The following is an 11950-nucleotide window of genomic DNA, read 5'->3' as shown; positions in this document are numbered from 1 at the left end:
TTCAAATATAATTGCAATTTTAGATCTTTTTAAATCTAAATTTTTCAAAATATTTTCCGGCTCCAGGGTTCCAGGGAGCTGGTCCATGGTTTGATAATGATCTGCTGCAAAGTTTCTAGAATTAATGGTATGGTTACCAATATTTATATGACTCCAGTTTTAGCAATTTTTTGATAAAATTTAAATTTTTTTTTTGAATTTTTCTGAAAATTATTATCATATTCCAAGTTTATGGATCTTTGTGACATTGAAACTGTTTAAGGCCTGAAATAGGGATACTGGATAGTGTCCTGAGACATTGATTTGGTTCTTAAGATAATAATATCACAAATTTTTGCAAGATTTTGTTAAAATTTGCTATATTGTTTTTTGAAATTTTTGAATATTTTTGTCCAACGATCATTACTGCCCAACGAAATTTTTATGTCTTGCAATTGAGTTACTTAACTGAACTCCAGAGACACATTTTTGTTTTGAACATTTTTTTTCACTGCGAATTCTGGAAACTTTTTTATTTTTTTTCAATGTTGCAAATCTGTAAAATATCATTTTTCTATTTGATTTATTGACTAACAAGGCCAGAGTTGCCGAATCGAATCAAGCTAAAATTAGCCTCACTAAACCGTGGCTAGCTACTGACGAAGCTAACCGCTCGCCTGTTGTTTGAGAGCAGTTCGCCCGACGTTAGTCGGTTATGTTCATTATTTTTGAAGTCAATTGGAGCAGTGATTTTGGTCACGCGACATAAATTGCGCTTATTCGGAAATTAAGTCTTTTGTTAAAACAAAACCGATTGTATGACAAGATATTGAGCAAATCTATTAAATGCAAATCTCACGAAAGTTTAAACGGGTTCTTTCCTATTAACCCCCCCCCCCCCCCCCCCCTCGCCCCCTCCCCCGCATTAATGTGGGGCTATAATTTCATGGGGGCTCTAACGGTAAAGACCCGAATCTAGTATACCAGGTGTCTGTGAAACACCAACACGCGTCAGTGAAGCAATAGAGAACTCCTTTTGAATGGTAGAATTGTTTAATAGCCGCCGTCAGCCTAGCAACGCTAGCTATTATTTAGGCGCTCACCTTTTTACAATTCAAAGAATTTTAATTGTATTGGGGCGCTGTCTTTTTTTTAAGATCTGTTCACTTTTTAATTGCTCTCAAACGAAGTTTGTAGCAATTACATTAGTCGTGTCGGTATTTTTTTAATGCGATTTTTCGCTTGACCGAATTTTCGGCTGACCCATTTGACTTTTCGTCCTCAAAAACGGGATAAACAGGTAGCGCCCAGTGGGCATTAAGTGCTCTTACAGCCTTTCAGCTCAAGCTGGTTTGGAGACTAAAACTTATGGTGTGAAGGGCGATTCTTAGAGGTTGAAGACACCCCAACTGTTGACCCCCCTCACTATTGCCCCACCCCTCCCACCGCGCGGTTACCCCCCCCCCCCCCCCCCCCCCCCCACCCACCCACCCACTGTTGCCCTACCCCCATCAGCCCCCCATCCGTGGCTAGCCACTGACGAACAACAGCTTGCTAGAAACGCAAGTCTATTAATTTTACAATTTTCAAGCTTTTTGAAAATTTCAGGGGTCAGAAAACCTTCGTTAGGTTTTGACAATAAATTACAGGCAATTTTTTTGCCCATGGATTAGTTTTGAATTTTTTTATTGCAAATTTAAATAAAAATTTTCAAGTTTTTTCAAAACTTTTTTGTCATTTCTTAGGTTTTTGCCAGCCTGAACAGCCACACAACCTCCTCCAGAGTTTGATAATGGATTACTGCATAACTTTTAGATGTCAAGGAATGTTTTTCATGATTTTATTATCACGAATTTGAACAAATTTTTCAACTATAATTGCAATTTTAGATCTTTTTAAATCTAAGTTTTTCAAAATATTTTCCGGCTCCAGGGTTCTAGGGAGCTGGTCCATGGTTTGATAATGATCTGCTGCAAAGTTTCTAGAATTAATGGTATGGTTACCAATATTTATATGACTCCAGTTTTAGCAATTTTTTGATAAAATTTAAATTTTTTTTGAATTTTTCTGAAAATTATTATCATATTCCAAGTTTATGGATCTTTGTGACATTGAAACTGTTTAAGGCCTGAAATAGGGATACTGGATAGTGTCCTGAGACATTGATTTGGTTCTTAAGATAATAATTTCACAAATTTTTGCAAGATTATGTTAAAATTTGCTATATTGTTTTTTGAAATTTTTGAATATTTTTGTCCAACGATCATTACTGTCCAACGAAAGTTTTATGTCTTGCAATTGGGTTACTTAACTGAACTCCAGAGACACATATTTGTTTTGAACATTTTTTTCACTGCGAATTCTGGAAACTTTTTTATTTTTTTGCAATATTTTGCAAATCTGTAAAATATCATTTTTCTATTTGATTTATTGACTAACAAGGCCAGAAAACTAAGAGTTGCCGAATCGAATCAAGCTAAAATTAGCCTCACTAAACCGTGGCTAGCTACTGACGAAGCCAACCGCTCGCCTGTTGTTTGAGAGCAATTCGCCCGACGTTAGTCGGTTATGTTCATTATTTTTGAAGTCAATTGGAGCAGTGATTTTGGTCACGCCGAAACAGGTGGAGCGAAAAAGCAAGCGGTTTTGCGGCGTGAAATTTCTTCACTCTAATTTTAAAGTAGAGTGAGAAAAGGGTTTTCGAACAAAATTTTGCTTTCTCGCTAGTGGTTTTTCCACATGCCGAAGTTTTACTTTAATTTTCGATCTTTTGGATCGGATTTTTTCTAAATGGTTTTCCGAATCCATTCATAGTTTATATTTGGCCTAGTTGTCTGTTTGAACCAGATTTCATTTTCTCGCTATCGGTTTTTTCTTGCTATAGTCCGTTCTAGGTCTAGTTTTTGTCTTAATTTTTGCCTTTTCTTTCAATACAACGTGCGTCAAGCGGGTAACCGCGACTAATTTAGGGCAATTTGCCGGCTATTTTTTGTCGCCATCTCTAATGCTTATTGGTATTGATACTATCACCTGTATCCTCTCATGGAGAAACGTGAGTATATGGAACAACAAAATGAAATCAAAATCTTTTGCACGTTAAATGTGTTTTCCTACGTCAATCAGTTTTTTTTTTCATTTTTTTCTGTTTTTTTATAATTTTTTTGATCTAATTTTTTTTAAGAATGGTTTTTTTCAATTCACTCATAGTCCGTTCTATGTCTGGTTTTTGTTTAGTCAATGAAAATTCTTTGAATTGTACATCAGGGCTTGTTCTGCTAGGTTTTTTTAATTCGCTTTATCTTAGATCTCGTTTTTCGTTTTACATAAGTCCCGACTTTCACGTTTGACTTCTGAATTACCTGATTGGTTTTCAAATCCATTCACTCAATGAATAGGGCAAGATAGTGAATACAGTCAAGGTCAAAAGAGCAAAATCTAAAGAGATGGGTTGAACCGATAAAGCCCGTTCATTAAGTCATTGAGAATTAGGTTATCAAAGTTCATTAGTGTTTGCTAGTGGAAATTGGTATTAAGCTTATTAGCTTTCCGTTTAGAAGCTGAATTAAGTACAGTTTCAGAAGCTAACTGAAACTGCACGGCGAATTAGAACTTCTGACGCTGAAAAATGAAAAAAGTCGGTCAATTTATCTTATCTTTATTTTCTTTTTCTGTTTCAATCCCGATGTTCATCAAGCGAGTCAACGGCGGCTATTTTCCGACAATATACCGGCTTTGTTTAGTGAATCGGGCAAAATTGAAACAAAGTGAAGCCCAGTTAAAACGAAGACCGACCTTGATCAGTGAGGCACGAAAATGAGTTCTCTAATTGTTGGACCACATATCCAAATAAGTAAACTGGACTGGCTTCTCAAGCACCCATTTCTTTGAGAGCGTAAGAAAAAAACAGTCGGAGGAAACTGCTGAACAGTTTTTTTAAAGCACGTAATAAAAGAACGCATTGATTACAAAATCTCTTATCAGCTAGTAACCCAAGTATGAGCAATATATCAAATAAGGAGCTGTTGAAAAAAAAAATTGTGAGCATTTATATAACTCAAATTGTTCAAAATATTATAGGTTATCGCCCAAAAACTATTAGTTGTTGAAGAAAATCTTAAATTGGGCTTCAATCAACTAAACCAGGTAGATTCGCCGCGCAGTGCCACTTCAAGCTCAAAATTAAAATGTTAGGTCATATAGTAACTACGTCAAAAGTATAACGTTTTTTTTTCAAATTTCGTTGTGTTAAGCTGATTGTGGGCAACACAATACTTTTAAAGTTTGTAATTGAAATTTGATCGAATCTTTGCATTTTTGAATAATTTATTTAATCATTGCGAATTAATATAGAATTTAGAAGCAGAAGACCTACGAAAAACTAGGTTAAACAACTGAAATTACTAGCTTCACTCAAAAAGATTTTAGATTCCACACTACCAAAATAGCTCAACTAAATTATCCATTTTTTGGTATTCTGTATCCCCAAGTTTTTTTACTCCAGTTTGAAAATTACGTGTAAAAATTTTTTTTAAAATACAAACGTTGAAAAGTACAATGTAAAAATAGCTCGTGCGCTTGAGGGGTGTAAAAATTATCCATCCACTGAGCGGGGGGGGGGGGAATTCTCATGTCTTTATATAAAAATTTGCTACTTTCTTTGCACTCTTCTTAGAATACCTTCTCCTCTTCAAGATGAAATCATAAGAATATCATCGTCAGAGCTATGTGCTATTCTGTTAGAGTGTTGATAAACCTTGTGTATTGGTGTTCTAATAAATTTTTCATTCAATTATATTTGTTTTTTGTGTCCGCTAATATTCTACGAGTAACAAAACCAATAATGCTACCTAATGAATCAGCTGTAGATTAATATTAACCTATAATTAATCGGAATTGTAATGGGACACCAAAATCACATATGCTTGTATCACAAGAGGCTTCGGATTTTCGATCCTCGTTAGGGTTTTTTGATGTTACGGGATTGAAGAAATCGATGGTTTTGATCAATTCAATGGAACTATAAACAAATTTAAAACAAAAGCAGTTGACGTGTATGGAACCTACAACCTGCTTGTTTTTAGGCGGAATTGCTAGAGGCGGCGAGAGCAGGTGACGAGTTGACACAGTTGGCTCTGTTGACTCCTCTCAATGTCAATGTGCATGCGTGTGATGGGCGCAAGAGCACTCCCCTCCACTTGGCAGCTGGATACAACCGAATTAAGGCAAGATTTTATGGCTGCGATAGCGAGTTATAATTGGTGGTCTATTGTTTTTTACGACTCGAGGAGTAGGTTTAGTGATATTCCGTTTTTAATGACTCGAGGCGTTATGGTTTTCTGTTTAATAGCCGCGTCAGCAATTCCAGACGGATATTATTGCGCTCCTAATTCTTTTTTCTTTGTCTAACAGATTTTTTGTTTCGTCTTACCCTGACTTCTTGGAATTGACTTTTTCAATGACTTCAGTGTCTTCTACTGGTTTGCAGTTAAAATTTGTGTTCGTGGCGTCATTTCTGCGTTTATTTCAATTGCGTGACTTTCCTCACTAAAAAAAAGTGATTTCTGAACTCACTTATGGAACTTTAGTTTTATGAACATTTACTAGTTAAAGATCAATAGTGTGCATCTAAGTGGTGCCAAACTTTTATGCCCTAATTCTTGAGTATTAGTCTTGAGTTTTGATTTCCAATACCAATTTTGAGAAAGCTCTTTTAGGGCTTTTTCCTTATAGACCGTATGTGTCATAAAATTGACAGTACGTATCTATCCCAAAAATCTAGTGATCTACTAAAGGACTTTTGGTCAATCTGCCTATCTGGTTTCTGTAGTTGTTTCAGTTCATAGAAGGCCACAAGCGTCTATCACGGCTATTTTCCGGCAATCTGCGGGCTATGTTTTTACTCGAAGAGGAATTTTGGATGACTGTCTGTTTAATCAATTCTGTTGGCGTGAATTTGAAGCATGAAATGAAATTCTGGAAAAAAATAGCAGTAGTATAACTGCTGAACAAATATGAAGAACGAAGCGAAAAGAGGGGGCGACGAATATTGGGCGGCAACTCGATTAGGCGAATGAATTTTTTGTATCCAGTAGAAAGTTCTGAACTGATTTTTTGTGGAAATTAGGCGAATATCACTTAAAGGAGGCAATACCCATTTGGTAATAAAATAGTCAAGTGAATATAGCAATTGTCTTCTTAGAAAAATAGCTTGCAAAAACAATCAATAATTAATTTATAATATTTCGAATTTTGAGCTTCATTACAATTTAGTTTGACTCGAAGTCTGTTCATTGTCCAATCCGTGGAAGCACTAGGCAGAGTAGAAGAGATGAAAATTATGGAAAGAATGAAAAAAATTTGCAGGATTTTTAACAACTCTTTTACATGCCAGGACGACAATTAGGGACACTTGACAACTCTACAGAGTGGGCTGTCTTTAGAAGTACTGTCTTTAAGTTTTCGAATTGGTGTTCGCCTAATTTCCACAAAATTTTTGTTTGATTTTTGCCTATTGGCCTTACAAATTTCTTTCGCCTAGATTGTTCGTCTAATATCCCATCCCCCGATAAGAGTTGTTTTCTGTTCATAGTTGTGTTGTGGAGAGTGAGAAATAGAATAGTGTGGAAAAATTCTCTCAGCGGGTCAAAATTTTTGTTCACGTGCGACTTTTCTTTTTTTTTGCTTTTTACTTATTGGCTTTAAAGCTTCAATGTTTAATATAAAGCTAAATTAATAATATTAAGGTTGCTTTGATAGCTTTTGAAAGTTCTATTGGTAATTAAAATGAGTTTTGAGCTAAATTAGAGGTTTGAGCAATTTTTCGTATTTTTAATCTTTTCCTAACCATGTGTGTTTTATTGCATTAGTTGGGGAACGGACGCATATTGACCTTAGGCAATTTTAGTTTCAAAATAGTTAGTTTGCTTTATCTAAAGTAGTTTTTCTATTAAATTGAGCAAAAACTTGACAAACCTTAACAATATGTTGGAAATTTTTATTTTTTTGAAACTAGCATAGTTTTTTGCTTATTATAGCTTTTATTTTGTGTCCTTTTACTTATATCCTTTTATTTTCTGTGCAGTTTAATAATCCTAATTGTGTAAGAGATTTTTTTAACTGATCTTAAACGATGTTTTTAGCACATAATAGTATTGTAGTCTTTTTTAATGCGTTCTTTCGCCTAGCGGATTTTTTGTCTGACCGTTTTGTTCTGAAAAACGGGTTAAACAGGCAACGCCCGGAGGACATTAAGTCCTCTTAGAGCCTTTCGGCTGACTTGACTATGTATGCGATTCACTAAAATTATTGTTTTGGAGACAAAGATATGGTGTAAAGGGTGGTTCTTAGAGTTTGAACCGGAACTTTTCACCCACATCAGAAACCTCTCCCCCGCCCCCCTTTAACTTATAAACTTTTATTTTGTGTGCAATTTAATAATGCTAATTGTGTAAGAGATTTTTTTAAATGATCTTAAACAATGTTTTAGCACATAATAGTATTGCAGTCTTTTTTAGTGCCTTCTTTCGCCTAGCGGATTTTTTGTATGACCGTTTTGTTCTGAAAAACGGGTTAAACAGGCAACGCCCGGAGGACTTTAAGTCCTCTTAGAGCCTTTCGGCTGACTTGACTATGTATGCGATTCACCAAAATTGAATTGTTTTGGAGACAAAGTTATGGTGTAAAGGGTGGTTCTTAGAGTTTGAACCGGAACTTTTCACCCACATCAGAAACCTCTCCCCCGCCCCTACAATCACCACCGCTGGACATCGTTCCAACCGTAATCCAGCGGGCTTGACCCCCCCTCCCATCGCACGTCCCCCCCCCCCCTCCGCAGCGCTCACACCGTCACTACAATTAAGCGAAACTTAGCCTCCCTAAACGGTAGCTAGCTACTGACGATGTCAACCGCTCGCCATTTGAAAGCAGTTCGCCGACTTAGTCTGTTGTTTGTTTTTTTTTGCGAATACTTTTTCCCGCTGGAGTAGTAATTGATTTCTGATTTATTCGCTCAGTTTAGTTTATTTCACCCAAGTTTCTTAGTTAAACTAAGATTTGTTTTGTTTTCTTGTTTTAGTAGGTAAAAGTTATTTCTCAGGCTGGTTTCTCTTCGATTCAATTATTTCTTTTCGAGTCGATTCTGGGAAAAAGGGAAGTTCAATGAGCGAATGAAGTCATAAAAGTTGTTGTGAAATTTGAACAACCAAGATAAACGACGAAGGTTCCTTTTTGATCATGCTTTCTTTTCTTTTGAAACAGAGCGGAATACGTGAGTGTGAAATTTTTTAACTAAGGCAGACAGGTTATATTTCGCTTTTTCAAGTAGTTTTTGTTATGTTGACAAGTTTGTTGTATAAGAGAATTGAAATATTCAAGTTTCTATAGCGTTTTGAAGTTGCGTTGGTAAATAAAATAAGTTTTACACCAATTTGAATGCTTTTCAACTATTTTGCAAATTTTTGACTATTTTAGCAATATTTTGCGCACTGCATTATTTTGTTGCATTTTTGTCAATGGGCATTCTTTTATGAATTGAGTAAATTTTGTGGTCAAAATATTATTAAATATATTTTAACGAAAAAATTGAAATTTGTTCCAATTTTTCTCCATCTTAAATCCTTTTTTTTCGAAAATAGTTTATGAGTGAGTTTATTAATACTTGCTAAGTATTTGGCTGGTACTCTTAATGTCTCGGATTCACGAAATGGATCATTTCATAAGTATGTACATTTCTACAAGGAAAAATAATTCAGTGTCTTCTAGTTTATCGGCTTATTTTCAGCCAGTTTTTTTTTACCTGTTTGATGCGTTCTCCAAGTAGATCTGTTTGGTGTCCGTGAAAAAGTTTATAAATTCATTGAACTACGTTCATCTACGTTATATTCAAAGCTTTTCTTAGTTCAGCTTGGACTTTTTAGTTAAGCTTGGACTTTTTTGGCTTGGACTTTTTTGGATTTTCTCAATGGTATTAACTAGTTAAAAGTACACGTTAGGAAGCATTTTTGACCATTTGAAGCTATTATTTGAATTAAACATTCAATTATTAGGTAGTTTTTTTAATTTTTATAGACGCATATTTAGCAGTTTTGTATTCATCGTCAACTTTCTAATATTTGGGGACCTTGCGGATGTTTATTTTTTTGTTAATTATGTAGTCAGCTTTGTGGCACATTCAGTTGATTGTTTTCAATTTTAAGTTTTTGTAACTGAATGCATCTCATCGATTAGGAAAAAACTGAGTTATTTCTTTTATTTTTGTTTTTCCTATATTTTTGAGACTGCATAGCTACAAAGCTATTGCAGTTGTTCTCTGGAAATCTGTCAACTGTTTTTTTTTTTTAGTTTTTTCTAGTACTTACAATTTGATTTGCATTGCCTTGGCTCTATCGGGGATAGATCGGTTAATTCTCCTAACAGTTGCTGTTCTCCTCCTTGGTTTTTTAAAAAATTTTCTAAACCAGAAACACTATTATTGGAGCAACTGTTCTGACGTAAAATTGCAAAAACTTGACGGCAATACTTTTTCTGATGAACTAATGATGCTCATAAGTAGCAGATTTTAGATCTGTGATGCCTCTTTTGTTATTTTGGTGCTAATATCCGCAGTTACTTCTGATCGCTACTATTGCGCTGTTAGTTTTCATGACAGGAATAGGAGTACTAGTTGTGCGTCTTCTTTTGATAATTTTGTTTGAATGTATTTAAAACCAGAGATACAGAACGTGTCAAAAATATTTATTTGCTCATTTTCAAGCAAACGGCGTCAATAATCGAAGGTCACGTTATTACATCAAGGGTTTTTCGATATTCTTGGGGCTATCTTTTTTTACTACTTGAAAGATTAATTTCGCTTTATCTAATTTTGCCGCTTTTTCGAAGTTTTCGACTTCTTCGAAATTTTTGCATAAGATCTTTTTGACTTCTTTGGGCTGATTTTTTTAAAATTGTTTTTTAATTATTCGCTGGTTCTAATTAAAAAAATTGCAAACAGCAGTGCCCCATCATAGCAATCTCAACTAAACAGAGTCAATATCGAAAAACAAACTGAAAACTAAAAACGGGGTGAACCCATAAAGCCTTGTTTTAGGTATCCGGTTTCTGAACTTTGTTCTGTTTAGTCTTAGTTGCCTAGTCTAATATTGAATTGCTCTCAAAGAAAATTTTAAGCAATTATATTATTCCGGCTGGTCTTTTTTATGCAGCTTTTGTATACCTATATTTGGTCTGATTACTGTCGTCTGACTATTTGACTTTTTGTCCTAAAAATGCATAAACAGTTAAAGCTCAGAGGGCATGAAGTTGTACGTATGTTTGTTGTTAATGATACTTTTTCCTGCATCATCACATTAGGAATAAGGTGCATGCCTAAATATAAAATGCACTCAAAGTGGAATGCATTTCTGACATTTTTGTCAAACATGTCTATTTTTCCCAATGGTGATAAATGTTGGCTGTTTTCTGTCTATCTGCCGGATATATTTTCGGACTCTCAATTTTGTTTTTAAGTTTTTGCACGAAACCAGCCTCAAATTAGTATTTTTTTACATTTCATACCGCCGTTCCACTATTTTTACAGCTTTTTCGAGTTAGGTAATTCTAAGTGATTTTGAAGTTGAATTGCTTGAGTATTTTTAGATCATTTTTTGCCACACTACCTAAATGACTCTTAGCACTATTGTTAAGGTCATTTGGGCCTACTCTTAAACTATTTGAATGTCAGGAATGGATCCCCAGATGCTGAGGAGTTCTTGTTTTGAGAATAAAATGAGTGCATTAACTTCAAAAACTAAATCTAAAACATTTTTGTGTGTCGTAAATGTCTTCGCCTGGCTGCCTTTTGCAATCATTTGATGCGGATTGAACGAGCGTGTCGTTAGACGGGCCACTATAGTGAGGTTTTGTACCAAGCGCTACTGGGAGTTAATCATCTGCAGCTTCAAACCACTCTCTTTGAGAAAGATAGAATTGAGCTGATTTTTTGTTATACATTGTGAAATCGTGTAATGGATTCTTTGATGATCGTAATTTTTTGAAGTATCGTAAAAAGTATTGTGATTGATTGTCTCTTGAACTTGGCAAGAGGAAATTGTTGTTAATTTCAACTAAATAAAAATGAAAGGTCGCGTCTATTACGGCAGCTGCACTCGTTAAGTGTATTCCTTGATCTACAACCTTAGCTATCCAAATTTGGGAAATTAGTTTCTTTGAAGTGGTTCCCTGAATTTCTCTTCCGTAATTTTAGATATTGAAGTGCCCTTTAATGTGTTCATGTGTTTTGAATGTTCTAATTATGTAGCAAATATTCTATTTTAGACCGAATCAATGCTCCATGTGGACTATATAGCTTTCTAGATTATAAATTGACTGCGTTTTTGATCGCTCTTCTTTCAAAACTGACAGCCGGTGTCTGGCACTGTTTCAGCTTCAAACGGGAGCCAGTACTTATGCATATAATGATATGACTCAAAGATATCAATAGTACGTGCTACTATTTCGGAGACGTGCTGGCTTGAGATTACCTTGTTTTAAAATTGAATCTTTTAGAATTGATAGAGACAAGTAAAACTATATGAACTTAAATTTGTTCACTGCAGGTGTGTTCTTAACCAGATTGGTATCCACGTAGGTTTTGGTTTGTTCATTTGCTCTTAGGCAGCAATTGGCTTAATCCTGATTGCGTTTGCAGTTTTTCTTCGGATCATTTCGTTAGAGCAATTTGTATTTTGAGTAACTTTCACACGTCAAGTTCTTGATTTTTGATGGTCTAGTGATCTAGATTCCTCTTATAAGTTTTTGAGCAGCCGAACTGATTTACTACCAAAAGTACAAAAAATCGCCGAAATTGGTTTCATGTAAAAAAAAATCTTTGTGGTCTATCATGAACTATAACTTCTTTGTGACTGTCCCCCTCCCCTTCTTATTGCCCCTTCTGAAATGACAATCTATAATTTCTGTTTCACACAGCTTTTTAATG

General features: G+C 35.0%; 1 protein-coding gene across 1 annotated transcript in view; it reads left to right on the top strand.

Moving 5' to 3' along the window:
- The window catches only part of LOC142336314 (poly [ADP-ribose] polymerase tankyrase-2-like), a 104264-nt gene that overhangs the window by 19947 nt on the left and 72367 nt on the right, over window positions 1-11950 (top strand). The window contains exon 5 of the mRNA XM_075385058.1: window positions 5061-5201. Within this exon, the coding sequence (XP_075241173.1) occupies window positions 5061-5201 (141 nt within the window). The remainder of the gene's footprint in view (window positions 1-5060; window positions 5202-11950) is intronic.

Source organism: Convolutriloba macropyga, chromosome 3 (assembly GCF_964194025.1).
Source record: "Convolutriloba macropyga chromosome 3, txConMacr16.3, whole genome shotgun sequence".
Lineage (NCBI taxonomy): Eukaryota > Metazoa > Xenacoelomorpha > Acoela > Convolutidae > Convolutriloba > Convolutriloba macropyga.
This window is presented reverse-complemented; position numbering and strand designations above follow the sequence as displayed.